The sequence below is a fragment of the Sceloporus undulatus genome, chromosome 4 (genome assembly GCF_019175285.1).
Source record: "Sceloporus undulatus isolate JIND9_A2432 ecotype Alabama chromosome 4, SceUnd_v1.1, whole genome shotgun sequence".
NCBI lineage: Eukaryota > Metazoa > Chordata > Lepidosauria > Squamata > Phrynosomatidae > Sceloporus > Sceloporus undulatus.
The window spans coordinates 100664135-100688238 of record NC_056525.1 but is presented as its reverse complement, the minus strand read 5'-3'; the positions used below and the strand labels follow the sequence as shown (position 1 = coordinate 100688238).

The 24104-nt window shown below is 40.3% G+C and overlaps 1 protein-coding gene across 8 annotated transcripts in view; it reads left to right on the top strand.

The window, feature by feature from the left end:
- Nucleotides 1–24104, top strand: part of TTLL7 (tubulin tyrosine ligase like 7) — a 104891-nt gene that overhangs the window by 55275 nt on the left and 25512 nt on the right. For 7 of the 8 annotated variants that reach the window (XM_042463366.1, XM_042463364.1, XM_042463369.1 and 4 more), the window contains 7 exons: nt 108–202; nt 4226–4373; nt 4491–4564; nt 6499–6634; nt 7311–7397; nt 17350–17539; nt 20454–20716. In XM_042463366.1, coding sequence (XP_042319300.1) covers nt 108–202; nt 4226–4373; nt 4491–4564; nt 6499–6634; nt 7311–7397; nt 17350–17539; nt 20454–20716 — 993 coding nt within the window. The remainder of the gene's footprint in view (nt 1–107; nt 203–4225; nt 4374–4490; nt 4565–6498; nt 6635–7310; nt 7398–17349; nt 17540–20453; nt 20717–24104) is intronic. The other variant, XM_042463365.1, reaches the window with a different exon arrangement.

Here is a 24104-nt window from a genome sequence, read left to right as displayed (position 1 = left end):
AGACAAGAGAGAGAATGAGGAAGAGGATAGAGAAACTGACTATTTTTGAGCTATTCTGTTGCGGTTTAAACATTCCTGGGGGTACTCTGTCTTCTTCAATTTTTCAGATTAACCGAGCACCAAGCTTTGGTACTGACCAAAAAATAGACTATGATGTGAAAAAAGGTGTTCTGATGAATGCATTAAAGCTCCTCAATATCAGGTAAACTTATATTTCAATCAGTTAGCCCATTTATTGCTTGTGAACAAGGGCCATCACAAAACATACGTAAAATGAGGATATACATATACAAGCAGATTATACAATATTAAAGTATTTACAAACAACAGCCATCTGCAGGGGAGGAAACATTATTTATCCAGATTCTGAAGAATTATTGCTAGTATAAAGGAATACAGCAAGGGGGAAATCATTTTAAATGTGCATCCTAACTGGTTGAGTTTTCATAAAGTTGTCTTGAATCTTCCTTCCTTTCAAGGCAAAGAAGGCTCTGGTGTAGGCAATATTACAGTCCACAAACTGTCATTAAAATTGTTAATTTCTTTCATGATGTCCACCACAACTGTCAAATAGACAAAAGTTGCATCCATAATGTAGAAATAATCCAGTTTGACACCACTAACCGCCAAGACTCAATGCTAGGGAATTCTGGGAGTTGTAGAGACATTTAACTTTCTCTGTTAGAGAACTCTGGTGCCACAACAAACTACAATTCCCAGGATTCCATAGCGTTGAGCCATAGCAGTTAAAGTGGTGTCAAACTGGATTATTTCTGTTCTGTGGAATCAGCCCATGATAATATTTACAATTGCAATACCTTTTGATATCTGTATATTCACTACCAGTCCTGAGTGCATCATTTGCCTCTCCTGTGTTGGAAATACTAATTACATCTTTAAAGACTTTGAAGCCAGTTAGTCTAGTTTAATTTTTTTGTTGAAAATAACTGGAGTTGATGTTAATGCAGCTAGAATTGATTAGGATAAAGAGTTATTGTATATTGTTCAAATCAACCAATGGAATATTGCCTTAGCTTCAGTATCTTAAATCTCTTTGGATCTTAAACTATGGTCCAAAACACGCTTGCAGAAATAATCCAGTTTGAGACCACTTTAACTGCCCTTGCTCAGTGCTAGGGAATCCTGGGAATTATAGTTTTTTTGGCACCAGAACTCTCTGACAGAGGCCCAAAACAGTCGGGCCTGATAAAGCGGTTTCCATCCACTTTGGGGGTGTGGCATTTACATGATGCATGCCCCCCAAAACAGGCAGAAACTATATGGAAGCCATGCTGAAGTGGCAAGAGCTGGCATAAAAAAGAGTGCATTAATTCCACTTGTGCTGGTGGTCCATTCGGGACTGTGGCAGTGGCCCGCTTTGGGAGTAGGCTGTGTGGTTGCCACAGTCCCAGCATGATAGGCACTGGAGCTGCTGAATGCTGCTTCTTCCAGGCTGTCTGCTTTGGCCCAGAGAAGGCTAAATGTCTCCCAAAACTACAGTTCTCAGAATTCCCAAGCAATGAGCCAGGGCAGTTAAAGTGGTCTCAAACTGGATTATTTCTGCAGTGTATTTTGGATCCAAGTTTTAGTTTCAGGTATATTGGACATCATTCAGCATTAATTTCAGAATTAATTTACTGATTAGATAAATGAGAAGCCAACTGATTTTTCATTTCATAGCTCTTTCTTTAATTAATGAAAATGACTATAGGAATCTTACCTTATATACTTGTCTATAAGTCTAAAAATTTATGCCCAAAAATTGACCCCAAAATCCTAGGTCGATTTATTTACAGGTCGGTATGGTAATGATAGCAGCTCTTTCAGATTTCCCCATGCAGTTTCTTTCTGTCCTGAACCAAGCAGACAAGTCCTTTATGACTGATTGATTGCTGTTTGTTTAACAGTTGCTGTCTCACCAGCACTCTTCACTGTCTTGGGAGTGAAGGCTGAAACACTGAAGCCTTGTATTGCTGCTTCTCTCTTGCCGCTCGCATACACACACTGAAGGAACCTCTAAATTTCACATTTAACCTATCCACAGGTCATGTCAAAATCCATAATTTTGGCCCCAAAGCCTGCCCTTGATTTATACACGAGTTTGACATGGGTAGTTTCATTTTTGCTCATGATTGCTTTATGACAGTTTAGCTCTTAATCATGAGAATCAGTAAACTAAACAAATTGGGAAAGATAAGGAGATGAGGTTATAAGGGACATAAAGGAGAGAAAAAGTTAGGGTACATACCTTCTCCCCAAAGATCAAAATAGGTATTAGAGTAATGGAGGGATAAAGCACAGGTAGCATTTGACATCTTAATTTGGGTAAGAGCTTTAGTGTTGTCATCTAGCTTAATCTTAAATAGAAATAAAGAATCAAATTTAAGAATTCATCTCCCCTCCTAGATTACATGTATTTGCATTAATTTTTAGCCTTTTAAACTGTTAACTAAATACATACTTTGCTACTGTCTCCGACCCTTTGCCTTTCATGAAAAGGTTATGTTTTTGTTCCCAAATTCTTCTTCCATGGCACATAATACTATAGGATTTGAATGGGATACAACTTCCAAGATTTCTAGTTATAGTAAGACACTTGGGAGAGCTGTCTGCATTTTCCCTTCTTTTGGATACATTATTTAGACATAACACCTTTGGTTAATAGCTTTCTGATGTCTTGCATCCAAATTCCCCATTGGATATGCATACACATATTGGCTCAATATCTTAGCAATTTGAAAGAAAGTGATTAATGAATGAGGGGAAATTGACTCTCTTTGAGCAAATATCTTCGGTGTTAAGACTCTTTTAGTTTTAGATATTTTATGAACCCTGCATATTAGATATTTTATGAGACCCACGTCTTTCCTTCATTACTCTTATCTGGCATAAATTTTTTATTTAGAATTTTTATTAATATATGTTTTGAAGAGTTGGGAACTTTATGTTTTAAAGTAAAGTTATTGGTTGCTGATTTATCACAATTTTTAAACTTATTTTTTTCTTTATTAAATCCACTTAAAAATTCCAAAGTGTCAACCTCTCCCCAATAATTTAGGACTAATTACAATTCATATAATTACTTTTCTAGTGAAACAAGTACAGTTGGTCCACTCCTTATGTGGGGAGCTGTTCTTCCCCCCCTCCGCATAAGGGGAATTGAGTGTGGGCTCAAATTCCATAGAGGATAATGGGCCGCGCTCCTGCGTCGTGCCATGGTATGCACGCCATGGGTATGTGCTCCATTGTTTCTATTGGGGCTTGCCTTCCACATGAGCTCAAGTCCATGGAAGGCAAGCCTGTGTAAGGGGCAGGCCAACTGTAATGTTACTAGACATTGTCCTAAATCTGACTAGTAGTCTGGACTAAAATATACCCTTTTATTCTATGAGTCTAATCTAGTTGGGACTAGCAGTTGGATTTAAGTCACATTTCAAAGGTAACAATATTAGGAATATGGTTAACAAAAAAGTACTGGAACAACATCAATGTTGTTTGTAATGCTTTAGTCCCAACATATGAAGATTAACAGGTAAAACTGAAGAATTATAACCTGGGTGGATGGAATCCTTGGCCTTTAGCTTATTTATCTCTGTGCCTTGAAAATCTTTGCCAACTGACTTGTGATTACCAACCTTCTGTCAAAGTCATAGGTGTAGGCCAGGTCAGATGAAAATCATATTTGATGACAGGGTCTAGCAGAACTAACAGGGATACACTCGCTCTGTCTAGCTCCCTTTGTAGGTCATCTACTATAGCGACCATAGTGGTCTTTGTCCCATAGCCAGGGCTGAAACCAGATTGGAATGGATTGAGATAATTTATCTTATCTAGGAACCCCTGGAGCTGGGAGGCCACCACATGCTCTAGAACCTTGCCCCCAAAAGGGGCTATTGAAGACTAGCCAATAGTTCTCTAGTATGGTGGGGGGGTCTAAATCCAACTCTCACTTCACAATCCTGGGAATAACTTGAAACTTCAGTTGAGTAGTTGGAAATACCTCTTAGCAGTCTAAAGAAAAGGAAGTGGAAGAGTTATCAAAGGAATGTAAACTCAGCAAATAGAAGAGTTTTAGGTGTGTCGTGCTTTCTGTGATGCTAGAAATTGGAGACTGAATGAAAATTTCATGGGGCACAGAATTGTTATTTGGAGAGCAGTGTCCATGTCGATATGTTGAGGGATATGTTGTTTTCATCATCATATTGGCCTGTAATTTCTCTTCCAGAACAAGTGATAAAAGGAAAAATTTAGCAAAGCAAAAAGCAGAGGCTCAGAAGAGACTTTATGGCCAAGGCTCAGTGAAAAGGCTATCACCTGTATCTTCTGACTGGGAGAAACAACGACAGTCCCTAGAAAGGAGGAAAGAAGAACTGGTACAGTATTATATTAAAAAAAACCCCCAAAAACAAAACAGACATACATAAGCTACATTTTCTGATTCTATTTCCATGAATATTGTCAATCACTTCTTACATGTTCTTGATTACCAGAAAGAAAGACTTGCACAAGTACGTAGGCAGATCTCCAAAGAAGAACATGAAAACAGGCATATGGGAAATTACAGGTAATGGCATAATCCTAACTTCCAGTTAAAAATATTTTGGATACAGCTGCAGTGTAATGAAAATTTCTGTGCCTAAAACCTATTTGGACAAAGATGGCTTTTTGTGGATAATAGAAGGGAATTATGAGAATATGCAGAAAAATCTGAAAGTGGTTCTGGCTTTTGGTTTAAAAACAGTCATTATCAGCAGGATTGACACTGGTGCAGAATACAGTGAGCCAATGTGGTGTAGTAGTTTTGGGATTAGACTGTGACTCTGGAAATCAGAATTCAAATCCCTGCTCAGCCATGGAAACCCACTGGGTGACCTTGGGCAAGTCACACATTCTCAGCCTCAGAGGAAGGCCTGTTTTCAAACTATCTTTTAGGGAACCTAGAAGGTTATCAGGAGTTTTGAAGCTGGAAGTTCAGTAATAGTGGGCAAATGTCCCTGGAACACAGTTTACCTATCATTGTCTTTGGTAGATAGGAAGGTGCCTTATACAAAGCCAGATAGTTTGTCCACCCAATTCATACTGACTGCTCTGTTGGGCATCAGCTTCCTAAGATCTCTAATGGTGATCTTTCCAGATGCCTCTGGTCTGATTATTTTAAACTGAAGATGGCAGAGAGTCCTTCTGCATGGAAAACATTAGGTCTGCCACTGAGGCAGGAGAGCCAGCATGATGCAGTGGTTTAGCATTGGACTACAACTCTGGTGATTAGGGTTCAATTCCCCACTCTAGCATAAAAACCCTCTGGGTGACTTTGGACAAGTTACCCCCTCTCAGCCTCAGAGGATGGCAATGGCAAACCCTCTCTAAAGAAACTTGCCAAGAAAACCATGTGATAGATTCACCTTAGTCATAAGTAAAAAATAAATTGGAAGCGCACAACAATAAACAACAATCATAGCCCTGTGAGCCTGTCTTACATCTTGTCCTGTGCTCAATCTTGTCCCCAAATGCACAGCCAAAGGAATGTGTCCTTGGGAAGCTCCTTAATTTCATGCAGGGTAATGAAATGTACTGTAGCTATGTCCTGTGGTAAATGTGCAGGTATTCTGTAGTAATCATGGCTTGTCTGTTCAAGTACTTCTGTGATCATTGAGGTACATTGGTACATATTTTATAGAGTTTTGTAATGTGTGTCAGCAAAAATGTATGAAATAGCTGATCTGGCTTCTCTAGCTATATCCAACCTGATCTGTGTCAATTAAACTGTGGTGATGACCAGTGATGGAAAAGTTCCTTTTGTGGACCAGAACACCTGAAATCTTCTAGCCAGTATGGCTGGGTTTATAGATTTTTTTCTGGGGGTTGTGATTTTAAAAAGCAAAATTTCAGACCCTGGTGATGGTAGCATATAATGTTGGAGGGGGTGGGCAGATACCCTAGGTTTAAAGGAAGAAGGAGTTGAGTTCATGGATGATAAAAGAAGAAGGCAACAATTAATGGAATTTCTCACTCCCTTTGGTGACATTCCTTGGTCCTTACATTCATTTTTTATACTTCTGAATTATGAATGCATTATTTTTTTAATGTTTCATATCTCAAGCATACCTAAAGTTGAGATTTCAATGAATATTCTAAGACTTCATATTTCCATAGAATGATACGTGCTGTTCTTGTTTTGCTTTTCTTTCCTTGGTTAACACTCATCCACACCCTGGTTAAATCACCCACAAAAGTCATTGAACTAGAATTAGTGTTTTTCACAGTCTGTGTTTCACACTAGTGATGAACACTGAACAAACTCGCTACCCATTGATCTTTTAAGATTTAATTTTGTGCATAAGGTGGGGCAGATAATCTCATATACATAGGCTGTCAAAAGGAGTGGAGGCAGGGTTATTCTACTCATGTGAAACTCTTGTTCACTTCAGATGAACTCTACAGATGATAATCCTTGTTTTTGCTTCATATTTTTTTCTTCCTCCTTTACTAAAACTCTAGGCGGATATACCCTCCTGATGATAAGATGCTACTTGAAAAATATGAAACTCTGCTAGCTACTTCCTTTCAGACATTCCTGTCTGGGAGAGCAACATCCCTTCAACGAGAGATGAACAACCCTCTGAAGAGAATGAAGGTACTGTTGGGTTGATATCCACCTTGCATTTCTTATTAAGTTTGAGCAGTGTCAACTGCTCTCCTATTCCTAAGGAATTCTTCCTAATGGATTTTACTTCCCCATCAACATTTGATGCTAACTGAGCTGTATTTAAAAACAACTTTCTGATGGAAGTTGTAGCTAATACGTGTTTACTCAGTTTGCCGTGCTGAAACAAAATACTTGTTTGCTTAATGGTGGAATTCTGTTGGCTACTAGTTGTGTGTAGTGTGCCTTCACTTATTGCCTCCCTGCTCAGTTTGCAAGTGGATGCGAAATGAAAAAGCTATGTGTCTTTGCAAACTCCAGGTAGAAGTTCTGGAGTGAGGGGTTTGTCACCTTTAGCTGATGGAGCAGATCTCTGCATGTCAACATTTACACTAGTCTGAGGGGATACTGGATTGCAGACTATGTCAGCTAGCAACATGCTGTTGAAAAGCCCAAGCTCTAATGGCCAAATGAACAGATTTGTTGGCATCAATAGAAGATGACAAAATTTAGCTCAATCAAACTAACTGGGCTTCTGTAAGTCTACACTGGTCATCCTTTTGGAATCCAGCCACTGTTTGATAAAAAGCAAGTTGCCACATTCATAATTTGTCAATTATTGCCAGCATCCTCACTTTTATACCAATCTAGGGATTTATCTTTTCAGGAAGAAGACATATTGGATCTGCTAGAACAGTGTGAATTGGATGACGAGAAACTAATGGGGAAATCAGTCAGAGCACGTGGACCGAAGGTATGGAGCCCCGGTGGCGAAGTTGTTAAATGCCGGTACTGTAGCCTCTCACAGCCACAAGATTGTGAGTTTGATCCTGCAGGGCTCCAGGGTTGACTCAGCCTTGCATCTTTTCATAGATCGCTAAAATGAGTACCCAGCTTGTTGGGGGCAACTAGTTTACAGATTGTAAACTGCTTAGGGAATGCTTAAGTGCACTGATAAGCAGTATAGAAATGTACTTGCTATTGTTATTGCTATATTTCACGAAATTATGTGACATATCTTTGCACTTAATCAAATGCAACACGTAGAATTTGGTAATGTACTTGTACATTGGTCTAGAGCTGCATGTAGCCAAAGTTTGGAAGTAGTACATTACCAAGTAATGTCATGGCCCTTAGAGATGTACCTTTTTGAGTCAATGAAGGGAAGGCCATTCTTTCCCCTGTAGAGCAATGGAGAATGGAATGAAACAACATTTTTTTCCAGTACAAAATGAATAACATTTTTATTGTTGCTTGTTTTGGGGGTGGGGCTTAGCCTAAATCTATGAGCTGCTCAAAAGGTTTTTTTTTGGGGGGGGGGGGATTAAAAAGAAAGAGCAGTGATGTTAGTGCTAATCAAATTGGACTAGTCTAAAGCAAAGTGATACTCTAGCCATGGCAGGAGTGAATGGGATGGGGTGCTGCATCCCTCTAGTACAGGAGTTGAGGTCACCAGATACTGTTGGATTGAAACACCTAGCATTTTTCACTATTAGCTATGCTGTTAATGGCTGCTGGGGCTTGCAGTCCAACAACTGGAGGACTGATCTCCCACCCTGCAGTAATCTATAGAGCTCTAGTCTTCTAGTAGCTAAATCATCATGCTACTCAGAATTGGTCTGATTTCAGCCACTGCCAAGGTCCTGTACTCCTCCAAATGAAGCAAGACTCCTTTTTTAAAGTAATAAGAAAAAGAAAAAAAGAAGACATAAATGCTCAGACCACCTTGTACAAGTGTTAACACTGCTCCATTCCCTCAAATTACAGCAACGAGAAGAGATTATTATGACAGTGCTCATAATAATGAGTTCCCTCTCAGAGGCGGGGCCTCAGTGAGCAAGAAAATGAATTACAGTGTTAATGCAACATGGCAAGATATTTGGCTTATGCTGGGACTGGGAGGACATTACCCTTATCTTGGAGGAAAATGTCACTTTTTGTTTTCCTTTTACTAAAGCAATAGACGTTCAAGAACGTCATGTGTGTGTATGTGCCTTCAAGTCCCCTGTTGACTTATGGTGACTCTTTGACTTTCATAGGGTTTTCTTAAGCATACGTTAGAGCATTTTTTTTGCAGCGAACTGCTGAGTTATGTCCACTAGAGGGCACCTTGCACCTTCTTATATGAAAACTCATGTTCCCTAATATTGGTTTCAGTTCTTTTATATCCAATAATATTGTACCTCTTTGAAGTGTTGCACATTCGCATATCTTTGTTCAGCTCCATGTTGTCTTTTTCATTCTCTCATTCTGATACCCAAAAAGCAAAATGTACTTAGCTGGTAGGGAAGGATCAGAACATGATTAGGTTTAGTAATCAGAAAATTCATGTAAAAACATATGCAGTGATACAGGCTGGGAAACAATTAAAGAGCACTTTTCAGACAACTGGACTTGATGCTTCCTTCTCTCTTCTTTAGTAGGCACATTAGTAGTTTTATTATTCCCTAATCCAAGCAGTGCTGTGAGTAATACAAAGGAATGTTATTCGTTTTAGGAAGGGGTAAGGAGACCTAGTGCTCCAAAAATGATGCATACCTTGATATGGAGCTGTGCCCCTACCCGAGGTAAAAGATAAATTATGTAGAATATTAAACCCTAATGATCTTAAGAGACATATATTTGGCTATTGAAGTTTAACAGTCTTTGTCCAATTTGTAGTTTGTACAATCCAGAGACATAGTTGCTTTGATGCTCAGGTTGAACCACAGTCAGTCTATGTTTCCTTCTGTCTTGACTAAATAATACCACATTATATTTTTGCCATTCCTCTCCTTAAAATCTGCTCAGCCCTTTAAGTTCCATCTTTTCTCAACTCTGTTTCACATCAATAGACACCTACCAAGTTGCTCCCCTTTCCTTAGGAGGGGTAGCCAATACCACAGAGGACAGAATTCAGAATGACCTTAACAGATTAGAGTGCTGGGTCAAAACTAACAAAATGAATTTGAACAGGGAGAAATGTAATTGCTATACTTAGACAGAAAAAATGAAACGCTCAGATACAGGATGGGTGACACCTGGCTTGACAACAGTATTTGTGAAAGGGATCTAGGAGTCCTAGTAGACCACAAGCTGAACACAAGTGAGCAGTACGATACAGCAGCTAAAAAAGCCAATGCAATTCTATGCTGTCTCTATAAATGTAAAGAGTTTAGATTGAGGGAAGTAATGGTACCACTCTATTCTGCTATGGTCAGACCTCATCTGGAATACTGTGTTCAGTTCTATACACCACAGTTCAAGAAGGATATTGACAAGCTGGAACTTGTCTGAAGAAGAGAAGGTTAAGAGGTGACATGATAGCCATGTTTAAATATTTGAAAGGATCTTTGACAGTCCTGATGAAAAATCTGTACATAGGACAAGAGGCTGCTGTTAAAACAGAATATGGAGAATATGTTTCCCAATTGGCAAAGGGGTCATGCAAGGCTGCATTCTGTCATCCTATCTGTTCAACATGTATGCAGAAATATCATGAAGAGCAGGCTTAGACTCAGAAGAAGGAGGAATGGGGCTAGGAAGAAGGAACACCAGCAATCTAAGATGTGCAGACAACACCATACTACTAGTGGAAAAATCATAGACTTGGAAAATTTGCTAAGGAAATAAGAAATGCAAAGGCAGGCTTACTGCTGAACACAAACCCGCCAAAAATAATGACCACAGAGAATTTAAATAAATTCAACCTATATAATGAGGGAATCAAAATAGTTAGAGATTCCCTGTACATTGGATCAAACATTGGTCAGAACAGAGACTGTACTCAAAAATCAGAAGAAGACTAGGAATGGGAAGGGCAGCTATGAAAGAATTAGACAAGATCCTAAAGTGTAAATATATACAATTGAGCACTAATGTCGGATTCATCTAAGCCATGATATACCCCAGCACCATGTTCAGATTAGTGAGGTGAAGGAATTGGACAGAAAGAAAATCATTTCCTTTGTTTTGTGATGCTGGAAAAGAGTGCTGAGGATACCGTGCATGGCTAAAATGACAAATGTATCCTAGAACAAGCCTGAGTTCTCCCTGGAAGCCAAGATGATCAAATTAAGTCTGTCATACTTTGGTCATATCATGAGAAGGCATTACATGTTAAAAAAGATGACAATGTTAGGAAAGATAGAAGGCAGTAGAAAGACAGGAAAACGACATGCCAGATGCCTTGACTCAATCAGGAAGGTCATGGGCCAGAACCTGCAGGACCTGAACAGAGCAGTTGAGGATAGAGAGTCATGGGTGGGGGGGTGGGGGTGGGGTGCTCATTCACAAGATCTCCATGAGTCGAGGTCAACACAAAGATAGTTGATAGCAACATATGGAAGAAGGAACAAGCTAATTTTCTGCTTGGACACAGAAATTTGGACAAGAGCAGTGGATTCAAACTACAGGAAAGGAGATTTCACCTAAACATTAGAAAGCACTTTTTGACAGTAAGAGCTGTTCCATAGTAGAATTTGCTGCCTTCAAGTGTGGCAGTGTCACCTTCTTTGGAGGTTTTTAAACAGAAGTTGCAGTACTTAGATTGTGTTTTCCTGCAAGGCAGGGGTTTAGACCAGATGGCCCTTGTGGTTTCTTCCAACCCTATAATTCTAAGATCAAAATCTTGCCTACTACATCAAGCCCTTATTCCTCCACTTGATATTGATAACCTTGGAGAAATGTCCACAAATTTCCTTTAGCTGATCCTGCCATTCTTTCCTTCTCTAAGTGATGTTAGATGACACCAAAGCCCTATTGGTTATTTCTTAAAATAAAAGTTTAACCTGCTTTCAAGGTCCTAGAGTCTACTTTAGCCACAGAAGACCTACAATGGTCTCTTTAGAGAGAAAGAAGATTATCACACCAGTGCTTACCTCTCCAACATTGAAGAAGTGCGTGTGTGTGAAAGCCTGGCACGCTTCCACAATGTCAGGGAATCGTTGGCTCCTTCTAGCATCACTGAATCATTTGGGGAGAGGGAATTTCCTCTCAATGCAAAGCTTCCATTCAGATGAAATTCCCTCTCCCCGAACGATTCAGTGATGCTAGAGGGAGCTGACAATTGTCTGACATTGAGGAAGAGCACCAGGCTTTCAGATACACGTGCTTCCTCAATGACTGAATGTTGATTTACCAGCACTTACCTCATGGTAAGCACTGGTGTGATAATCTTCAATGTGAATCGGTCAGGACATCTGGAGGTTTATATATTTTCAAGAAGTTAGGTTTCTGAGGAGATTTTCAAGAAATAGGGTAAAGGTGTACTTTCTGTATAACTTATTCCCATATGGGTTTATTGCTCAAATTCAGCCAGTCATTTGTCCTAGGAGATGTAATTGTTCCAGTAAGCAAAACACTTATGTTGTACAGCATTTCCCTAAGAAAGTTAAATTCATGCAGTGATGTGGGTGTTAAGCTAGAGAGTATAAATTAGTCTTCCTGACATGTGTGTAGAGCATTCATTTAGTGCTCCTTTGACTTTGTATTGTATCCTTGCAATGGAGAGTTGGAGTGCACAGTATTTCACACTTCCAGTCAGTTCTAATCCTTAGTCATACCCATGTGTTGATCTTCTTTCTTTCCCACCTTGCTTCCTAAGGCAACAACATACTGACTTCCATTTCAGCCCACCCCAATATCCTATGGCAGGGCTTGCCATTGCATATTTTTGGATGTAACATTAAATTAAGACCAGTGCTTTATGACTATGAGCATGTCTACATGGGCCAATTAAACCAATTTCCTGCAGGCCTCATCACAATCTGTCTACATGACACAGGGCCAAATCCCTGCTTCAAATGCAGACTGTCTTTCCAAGGGATGATAAGTTCCGCACTGAACCCACCCTATACCTGCTTACTTATTACTTAAAACTCACCTTTTGTTCCAACTTTTGCAGGAAAATCCAGAGTACTCTGTAGCAATGGGACACATTGCTAGCCACCTGATATCACTATGGAGTGCAGTGTTCATGGGAGCAATGTGGAACAGCATCAGGGCCAGAATATTCTGGGAGCAGCCCGGAGTATTCTGGCTAGTGTAGTCAAGTCTTGTGTCTTAGGGTGCAAACTCTTCTATCCCTTCTCCTCCTCCACCACAGCCACGAGGGGATTGAAAGTTTATATTTTTTTTCTCCTTCTGTTTTTAATGAGCCACAGTTTGTCATTATATTTGAATCTCAACAAACTGTGATAAGTGTTAACTATAGTTCAGGACATGATTAAGCAACTCTTTGTCCACCAGGAATTTTGAAGTACAGCCTTCCTCATCTTCTGTGACTTATGGTCATGATGGCTGGGGCTGAGGGATATTGTACACTGCTCCCTCGGGTTACGAAATTAATTCGTTCCGCGGCCGCTTTCGTAACCCGAAAAGCCTTCGTAAGCCGAATTGCCATAGGCGCTAATGGGGAAAAGCCGCGTTTCGTGCGAAAAAGCGCCGAAAAGCACCAAAAATTTTCTTCGTAACCCGAAAAAACATTCGTAACCCGGAACAATTATTTCCAATGGGATTTTTTCGTATCCCGGAAATTTCGTAACCTGGGTATTTCGTATCCCGAGGTACCACTGTACTCCAAAACATCTGTAGATCATGAGGCTTGGCAATACTGCTCTAGCTGTGCCTGTATTATTGCCAGCCAAGTTGCCTGCCCAGATTTAGGGAACAGGCCAGCTTCAAACTTTGGATTCTGATCTTGGCTTGTTTCCATAACCAGCCTTTTCCAACTTGATTCCCCAGATGCTATTGACAGAATCAGATCTACCAAGAACTTGCCAATTTGTAGTGGTCCTGCTGGTTGAAGGATTTTGGGAGTTACAGTAAAAAATCTTCCAAGTTCTGAATCTAACACTCTCCTGATCTTTAAAAGAACTATTCATCTATTAAATTAGTCGTTGGTGGCAGCTGCTAATTCACTGAGATATTTTAGGATAGATTTAGTCCTTCTAGTAAAGCTGGGGCATTTAGATGGCTCTTCAATTTCCTTTTACTTGTGACCCCTCTGGGGTGCTAGATTAATAACTGGGCTTGTGGACTATTTGATGGACTACAGGGCATGCCACAATTCTCAGCTGAATGTGTTGCACAGCAATAAGAAGATAAATTGGTCACTTTATGTTGAGTGACCTACTTTTCACTGAAGAATCATCAGAAAACAGACAAATAAAAACATAACAGCTCAGCTGGCAAAAAGATTAACAGTCATGGCTGGGGAGGGCAGCCTTCTTGCAGCAAATGATATGTTCCAAGAGAATTGTTCATGCTGATGTTCTGTTTTGTGTCTGCTTTATGGAAGCAGGAAGGACAATTATCTGACCTTGTCTTTTGTTCCTTTGGCTGTTTTCTGTCTCTTGCTCTTGCTTTCCCTATTCCTGGTATTTTGGAAGATAAATGACCCTGACTGGATATAATGTTCCATATGCATATGGGATTACAATGAGACATAACAGGGCAAGTCCTCTTTCCTTTGCTTAGGGTTTTATTCCCCAGCAGTGCAGTGTTGTTGTTTTAATTTCTTTCCAAGCCTGGATTGTAATAGCTTATGTTGCAACATTATATTAATGAGCAAGAGGATGGATTGAACTAGGAAAGACTTATGGCAATTGTGATAAATGGTGAAAAACCTATTCCATTATAAGTGGAGTGGACTCATTTTGTTTTTCTCTCAACATACCAGCCAATATTGAGAGTGTCTGGAAGTGGAGAGAGACAGATCCAAGACCTGGCTCCAGAGCCAAACCCTCATAGTCAGCAAATAACCTTTTGTTCTTACCAGCTTTCTCTGTTCAGCTCTCCAGAGTTCAAAATGGCCATGCCTGAAAGAGACTCCCACTTTGTCTGACTTGTTAGCAGCCATTTTGAGTGCTGACCATATATATATGTGCACAACCTTGATAATGTTAAGAAAGAAGTCTATCTGTGGCAGTCATAACTCGAGAGCTCATAACTTAGGATCTATGGTTTTGGTTGTTGTCCAGGTCACAGTTCTGAGTTTCAAATCAACATTCCAAACCAGAGGAGGGATCTAAAAGCAAAAAAGGAGGCAGCCATAATTCATGAGGAAACCGTGCTAGAATTTGACAGAGTGCTTTGGTTGTTGTTGGAAATCTTGACAATAAGAATCCTGAGTGAGAAGATGTCCTGGCCCCAGGTTTTCAGACAGCTGTTTTTATAGTACTGTGGGCAAGTGGGGGCCTTCTGCTATTCACTTGTGTCCTTCCCAGAAGTCCACATGCTTTTTGTGGGCTTTAGGGAAGACAACCAATCATTTGCCTGGCTGGTGCATGGGGGAGAGAGTTATTCAGTCAACTCCCACAGTTTCTTCTCCTTTCCCTAGCAGCTTTCAAGCCCTGGGGTTGGCTGCTACCACTGCTTTTTGCTGGTAGGAAAGGGAAGGAGCGAGGAGGCAGATCAGATAATGAAGATGTGGCTGGTTTCAGCTCAGTATATTTGGGGGGGGGTCACCTACACTTGTGGGAGTAATCTGGCTGCCCTTGGAATATTCTGGCCCTGAATTCCCCTTGAATTTGCCCCTTACTTTGCGTGTTTTCATCTTCTCCAGTGACTGCCTGCCTTCTCTCACAGTCCCCGTTCATTACTCAGTGTTGATGCTGAGGTCAATATGAGGTGCCAAGCCACAGTATTGAGGCTGGGCACCTCAGTCTGATGTCAGAGTGACTCAAGCACACAGCAGTGGCACCAGGAAACTTGGAAGGACCACAAAGGAAAAAGCAGCTGTTGTTTTTGTTGAAAACCCACCAAAAATGTGCAGCAAATGGTGTATTATGTAATTAGGGCAACGGGGGAAGAAGCCCAAATTTGGGTGCAGGGTTCATGAAGGCAGGACCTGATTTGGGGTTTTGGTCCTGCACCATGTAAGTAGGAGTCAGTGAGCCCGAGGGAAATTCCGGGTAAATCACCCATGCAGACAAGACCAGAATTGCCTCCTCTCAACTTCCTTTCTCCGCAGTAGTAGTAGTGGCTGTTGCTCCTGGGACTTGTTGGCTCCCTGCATTATTAAAACTAAAGAAAAATGCATAGAGCCACAGACTCATCACCCGAGTGAGTGAAAGCTTCACTCTGCACTGCAACCTTTTATTTCAGTCTCCACTTATTCTACTCAAATGTGTTATTGTCTTCTCAGGTTCTGGCTAAAAAAGAGGCAAAGCTCCCTCACAAGCACTACGTCCTTTATATTTTAAAAATCAAGTCAAATTGGTAATATTTGATGCAATATTTGGCATTTAGAACAGCTTTAAACATGCTAGGCGAGCTGTTCTTCAATAATATGTTCTTATATCCCTTTAGAGATTCCTGCAATAGAGGATCATAGGAAGAGGATGAAATGGTGAGGATTGGTGGGGGTAGCAGACACTTGGAAAGAGAGAGGTATCTTTCAGACAGCAGTGCTGAACTATGAGACCGTTTTCGAAAACTGCACAGTCTTTGAAGACATTCTCTTAGTGAGGAGAAAACTGAATAAATTATTTGTTCTCCCATATAAGAATGACATGAACAAAGCGTTACATCCCTAGCAGCAAGAAGCACCCATGTGATCAAAGTCACCCACATGTTCTGAATGTCCAAGTAACTGAAGCAGTGTGTGAGTCTATCATGGGGAATAGCTTTGCATTGGCAATTGCACTGCAAAAAGGTAATAAAGGACCTTTGGTTGAAAGGTCTTGAAAGGGCTGCAGTGTTGGAAAACTGCCTGGGCTTCCCGTACTACTGTATACCATTTAAATTAAAATGTTAATTTTTTCTGGAATTCTGCCCAGCTCAGTTGCTGCCTGCCCTAACGGGAAGCATCTGCTTTGTGCCAAATGCACTTAATGTCCAACAAACTCTAATGCTGTTGGGTAAGAAAACAACAACAACAACAACAACAACACAACAGCTGGCACTAAAAGGAGCCTCATCCAGGGAAACCACACCAAATTTAACAAAAAAGTAAATTTTACTTAAGTATGATTAAAAAGCTATGTCCTCTCACACTATTTAAGACTGGTGTATTTTTCAGTTAACAACTTCAGACCTGACTTTGGTCCATGCTAGATACTTTAAAATGCCATGGTTTTCACTGGGAGACAGGTTTTAACCTGTTCTTTACTAATTCTGTTGTAGAAGGAATTTAGGAAGCTGAGGCTTGCTGTGCAAGCCATACTCGTTGAAATTTTCTCTTCTTCATAGATATTCATAGATATTAAAGGTACAGAAGACCTGTCTGGCATTTAATCCTAGTGTCTCAGAGCACTTAAAGCAAAATAAAGCATAACTGAAACAAACTCTGTCACCTCTCTCCCTCTCTATATCCATCCTCTGTCTGTCTGTCTGTCTGTCTTTCTGTCTGTCTATTGTATCCAGCTATTTCAGAAATTATTTGCCTTTTCCACTCTCAGTCTCTTGTAGTGATGCACCCACTATGATCCACACAGATACCAGAAGTGTATCCACTTTTATATGCTTATAGAAGTTTGATAGTGCTTTATTTTATGGAATCCTGGGATTTATAGTGTAGTGATATGCTTAGCATTCTCTGCTACCTGGCTCCAGTCCACTTCTCTGAAGTATAGCATTAAATGCTCTCTGGCAGAGCCTTCTAGGTATCCTATGCCAGGATGGTGCTATGGCAATTAAAGTGTGGTCAGAGTGCTGTAATTTTGTAGTAAAAATCTGCTTTGAAAAGGTTTTAATTTCTTTTGCTCCTCCCATCCTGCCCCCAGCCCCTCTATTCCATGCCAGAGAGTGCCCAGTTCATGAAGAAGAACAAGAACTACAGCAGTGGCAGTAGCTGTGAAAGCAGCAGTGAAACATCTGAATGGGAGGAAGACCCTGAGAGAGAAGATGAAAATGGGAAGAAGGAGAAGAATGTCTCATTTGATCTCGAAGATAGGAAATTAATAGAGCGATCCAGTAAGTTAAATAAACAGGAAGTTAAACATTTACATTTGAAATACTTTTTTAAAAAAAGGGTGAGGATGACCTTGTTTGGGAAATGTTTCAAAGATTGCTCAATTTAGATTTATTTTTTTGATCCTCAAATATGAGATATTTTGAATGACTTGTAAATAGATTAATTCTGTATCTTTATTGTGCATGGGCAGAAGAGGAAGGGATTCTCCTTTTATTATATTAAGACTACAGGTCGAATCTCCTTTATCCGGAATTCCGAAATAAAAAATATTCCAAAAATGAAAAACGTTTTTCATGGATGACTGAAATAGTGACACTTTTGCTTTCTGATGTTTCATTGTACAAAAACTTTGTTTGGTGCACAAAATTATTAAAAATATTGTATACAATTATCTCCAGGCTGTGTGTATAAGGTGTATACACCTTATTTTGTGTTTAGGCTTGGATTCCATCTCCAAGATATCTCATTGTGTACATATCTGCAAGTACAGGTATTCCAAAATCCAAAAAATCTGAAATCCAAAACATCTCTGGTCCCAAGCATTTTGCATAAGGGAGACTCGGCCTATATATAAAGCTTCAGAAAATATTCTTTGGGTACCTCTTTCTTTCATTCCCTCATATCATGTTTGGAAGGGATGGGATGGCAGGAGGAATATAGTGCAGTGGTGGGGACCTTTGGCTCCCCAGATATGTTGTGTTAGGATTCCCAAAATCCTTTACCACTGGCCAAACTGGTTGGGATTTATGGATACCATGTAGACCAAGACTAGTGTATAGAGGGCCAAAGCTTTCCCACTCCATTCTAGCAGTTCCTGCTTTGGTTTCTTTCACTGTAGAGAAATGATCCTACTCTCGTTTACCTGTTTGTGGCTCCCATCAGTACAAATCAATCTCACAATTATCAATCAAACAAGCAGAAATCAATGCAGTCCATGGTGTGTTGGGAGAATAAAGCAATAAGGGGATGAGGAATAGGGAAGTGAAAGACTCAGGCCAATACATTAATGGAATGTCAAAGTCTTTCCTTTGACAGTAGAAAACTGCCATAATAAAACAACAGCAACAACAACAATGGGAAAGCAGGATTCAAATGACCTTTCTAGGGTAGGGAGTTTCATGTTCTGGATGCTATAAGAGAAAATGCGCTGAAGTACATTCCAGTGAGCCATACCACAGAAGGTAGTGGTATACTGATGAGGAATTCACCATTAATCTCATTAGGTAGCCTAATATCAGGATAGATGGTCGTAAATAGGGCTCTACCTAAGCCATTTTGGACTTTAAAGTTGATAATCAAAAAATTAAATTATGTCCATAGGCAGGTGGCCAGTGCAGTTGTATAACAATAAGAGTAACATGATCTTCTAAAGACAAAATACAAAACAAAACAGAAACAAAACTGCTCTGCCACTGTTCAAAACTCTTGTAGCGATATTCTGGAAGAAGTGATGTTTTCATGTTTTTCAAAGATGGGTCTCCATAACAGCGTTTTTCTGGTAATCTAATTATAAAGGTATGCACGGTCATACCTGACTGTGACTGTTTTCTCCAGAATTGGAAGTTGTTGGTATGGCACCTGGAGCTGAATCAGTGCACTCTTAGACCTGATTTCACTTGTTAGTCCCATTTAGAGAAGACCCATTGAATCAAAGAAACCTATATAAGTGTTGTTACCAATCCAACAATGGGATCTAGGTCTTTCTTTCTGCTTCCCATACCATCTTAGCTGTGGCATAACTGTACCATTCTAGGAAAAGGAGATGCATCCTCTAGCCTACTGTTTGCTATTTGTTCCCTCACCCCATTTCTTGTTCATTGAACTAAAGGCCAACTCCATCCGCATATCCCCCCCAGCTGCTTCTCACTGTACAGATGTAGCTATACAGGGTGTTTTACAGGATGTATTATTTGGTCTCTTGAGATATATTCCCTGTTAACTGTTTCATACAAAACTCAAGGCCCTACTTCAAACATTTAGAAAACATTTGTGGTACATTCCTTACAATCCAGTGCTGTTTCTGAATGCACATCGAAAAATAGTTTTCCCTACCCAAGTCTTCCTGAATGTGGAATAGCTTAATATATCAACATGGAGAATCTGAGCCTAGCTTCTTTTCTGACTGGTTAGCTTTCGGTATGAAGCAGATTGTGATGGGGATTCCCCATTTTCCCATAAGACAGGTGAAGAAAAAAATTGTAGTCAAGACACTACAGAGTACGGATTAGCGGTTTTAGGTGTGCTGGACATTTTAGACTCTGGACTCCTCCACCCCACTTTTGTGCTCCCCTCATGTCACCATCAAATGGTGACTGACATTATTCTCTTTCACTCAAAAGTAAGTGTATTGGACCTGACTGGAATAGTAATATGCCTATTTCTTCCCTCTCTTCTTCTTGCTTACTTATCTTTATGTAAGTTAGGAGATAGGGATATTTTACCTTCCATCCTCCCAGTTGGGATCAGACTCCCATGCTAAAAAGTATGACCATTTTCACTCTTTTAAAGGTTGCTCATTTGTTGTTAATATAAATTGCAGCAAGGAAGACCCTAAATCCACACCAATTCTATATTGGGGCAAGAAAGAATTAAAGCCCACTGTCTCTCACACAGTGCAGATCATGACTTACTTCTGAGTATATAAAAGGAAGAAAAATGTGGCTGCTAGCTGCATTTAAATGTGAGGTTGGGAAGACAAGCGCCCCAAACACACATGATTTTGTAGGGAGAAGACAGATCTTGAACAGGTACCGAAGAGATCAAAATTGGTGCTATGATTTACAAAAATTCAATTAAAATATGTTAAAGAATTGGTTCCTGTATGTGCGCAGGTTGGTTTAGCGATCCTTATTTAAGTTGTGTTTTGAAAAGAGAGATCTAAACTTTTTATTTAACCATTTTGTTCCTTTTCAGGCAGAATGCACTGGAAGCGACCGCTTAAAAAAGTCCCATCTTATGCATCTGCCATCTCAGCAGCAGGTCATATCAGGCGTTCTGTCAGCTGCCCTCGATCCATTTCCGCCTTGAGTATGCAGGCTGAAAACCGTCCTTTCTCTGCCAAGCCAGTGAAGCTCTCGCGCCAGTCTGCTGTGAGTAGGTCACACTCTTTAAACAGAGGTTCATCTGCAGTCAAAATATCTCACACTGCCCACCAGGGCACTGTACATTCTTCTGTGGTAAGTTAGCCATTGACTCTAACTGTGATTTTACAAAATTGATGTGCATATTGGAAGGAAGGAAGGAAGGAAGGAAGGAAGGAAGGAAGGAAGAGACAGACTGACAGACAGACACAGTGTTCTAGTAGGGAAGCACATGCGCAGCGAATATTTGGGAATTATGTTGTTAGTCTCTTATTATCCAAGCCCAATATTTACTATTCTACATCCAACAATTCACAGGTAAATAGCATCACAGCGATTAAGATGTATACGTGTCATTAAAGATTATTCATGCATCATATTCTAGATAGCAACCTTGTTTTGAATGCGACTTCCCATCCATTGTAGAAAATTGACAAGTTTAATGGGAAACTAGAATGACTTTGAATAATTCACAGCCAAGATTTGGAAAATAGGTATGGCATTTTTATTGTATTTGTATGCCTTTGGAGGATGTTTCCTTGAATCTTTGAAATGGTGACTACTGCTAAGCATCTTTCTTCATTTCATTTTCCACATGCAGCACAACACATTTTTTTAGAGGTCTGATGGGAACAATTTATTGTTGGAGTATTGGATCCACAGTTCTTGTGGCTTCCTTCCCCACTGCACTCAATGGCAGCAGGTGGCTTGCATGACAGTGGGCTGGCGGATCCATTCCAAGTTTTAGTGTGAACTTTAAAGGGGTTGTCCAAGACTATTTTGGGGTCGGGGTTCAGCACCCTGGACAGCTCTGTTAAAAATACAGACTGAAACCAAGAATAGATCTATCAATCCACTGACATGGAAGCTACTAGCCAGCACTGACCACAGTATTTGCTAGGCAAAGCCAAGCATATGTTTCCTCCCAAGGAAATACTGTGGTCTCCAGGGAGGAAGGCATTTGCTTGTGAAAGTCACACTTACATTCTTCCTTCAGTCTGTTATTGGCATCTCCTGGGAAGACCTACAGACAGGATTGGGGGAATCTTTGGCTGGCAGATGTTTTGGTCTACAACTCCCTTCATTTCCCACCAAGTCTGACTAATGGAGAGGGACTCCAAAACTTCTGGAGGGCCAAAGATTCCCCATTCCAGAGTTAGATGGATCTGTATTACTTCTGTCACATATGAATTGTTCATTGCTTTTGAAGAATTTAGGTTTACAGCTTGCCCTTTGAGCTTGTTACTTGCAATCTTTATCATGCACTTGGAAATGCTCACAGGCCCCGTGTAAGCAATAGATTTAGGCTGTCCTTGGTAGCCAAATAAAAGCTCTCTAACAAACCCTGTTTGGAGGCCCTTGACTTGGTGCAACTCTCTGGAATCCATCAGAGAAACTAAGAAGCTAAGGTCTGCAGCTCCTTCCAGCTCCCAGCTTGGAGATGAGGAGGAGGGGGAAGAATATAAAATAATCTTTTGCCTGTCCCTCCATCTCCCCTAAACAGCTGAAGGTTGGAGGTGTGTTGGAGAAGAAAAGGCCAGTTTTGACTGATGGCAGCAGATCTCAAAGATCTAGTGTACATAGCAGGTCCATGTGTCTTCTGTTCCTCTTCAACAGCTCCAAGCTTGGGTAGAGGAGGCAGAACCAGGTGCATTGTCCTGCTCATCCTCTTGGCTTGTTGCTCTGATTCATCTCTGAGGGGTGTCCTAGTCCTGGAAAACCCATCACGCACAGCATCATGCCCATGCCTCTCAGTTTTCTCCCTTGCAGTGCAAAGGTGAAGTTGGGCCAGCTTGCTCTATCATGTACTTCTAAGATGTTTGGACTATACAACCCTCATGGGATATAGAAGCAAGACCCCCATACTTTTCCTCCCCTTCTCCTTCTCCAAAACTTAAGCTGAAGGTAGCAGGCAGAAACTTGTTATGCTTTTGTACTTATATACCCAACAATTACAGAGCCAAAATTATTCAAGCTTTACTTGGAGTTTAGGCCTGAGGGGGCAGAGCTCATCCCTTCTCCTCCATCCCTAGAAAGCCTTGGACTCATCTCCTTCACCAGAGTCTAGCTGTTGGTACAGAGGAGTGAGAGAGATTAGCAAACTCCAGTTCTTACCCCTTTATTCAATGTGTGTGTGGAAATCGTATTCTGGGATTGTTTTAAAAAATTAATTCCATCATGCTCTGTAGAGCCTTTAGGGAATCTTTCAGAATACAATAAAAACAACAGTAAGATTCAACCTCATTAAAGAGCAGCCTAGAAAGACAGCTAAAGCACCACTAAAATAGAATGATGTTAAATCTTAAAGCTATTCATAACCATCTTCAGCCCTGCTGACGTTTTCACATCCATCCATATACCTACTCCAGTATATCTAGGTAGGGATTACAGTAAGGCTTTTTAATGAAGTCTTTACTCTGTATGAAGCCAGTTTTTCTTTGTTGTACTATATTGAAAAATGTGGTTATCTTGTCAATGTATATTTAGTAACTTCTAAAAAATTAGGAATGGGAACTTGTTTTTCACTCTAGCGTTATTTCTTTAAAAGAACTGGAGCCATATGTCTTCCAGTGATGGTAATAAAATAAAGGCTAGAACTGGCATAGCCAGGATATATATATTTTGTTGGATTTATATCCCACTTTTCTCTCAAAATGGGATATTCTCTTCCCTCTGCGGCGACGGTGAGGGGGATTACCTTCTCTTTAACAGATGTTGGCGGTCCTCTCCATTAAAAATAACAGAAATCTCAGCACCACTCATATCAACAGTGACTGCTCACCTACAGAACTTGGAAATGTTTCTTTTGTGGACTATGACTCCCAGATCCACCTAGTCAGCATGGCCAGCAGCAGGGGGATTTGGCACTATTTGGTAGTCCAATAGTAAACTTTTAAAGTTTTGTCCAGTACTTCTGCCAGGACATTTCATACGTGAGTGCCCATGAGATTGAGACTGGCATGGCCCATGGAATCAAAGCTACATCTTTTCCAAGAATATTCTCACCTGGTGAATGCATGATGTCCTCATTGCTATTGTGAGCAATGGCAAGGGTTTTTATGTCAGAGAAAGAGAGGAAGATAAATACTACACAGCTACCTTAGAAGAATAAACTAGGCCCCATGCTTGGAAATTTTGGAGAAATTCTCTTTCTCTCAACCCTTGAGTTTTTATGTTTACCTTAATACTGAGTTTATGGAGTTTTTTCCCCCAGGCACAGTATTTTATTATTAGCAAGTAATTAAGGATAACACAGTGTATGTGCCATACAGCGCAATAAACAATTCTGTAAAATTTCTGACTTATGGCAAGCCTATCATGAGGTTTTTTTGGCAAGTTACTTCAGAGGAGGTTTGCCATTGCCTTTCTCTGAAGTTAAGAGAGTATGACTTGCCCAAGGTCACCCGTGGGTTTCATGGCAAGCTGAGAATCGGACCCTGGTCTCCAGAGTCATAGTCAAACAATCAAATCACTAAATTGTAGG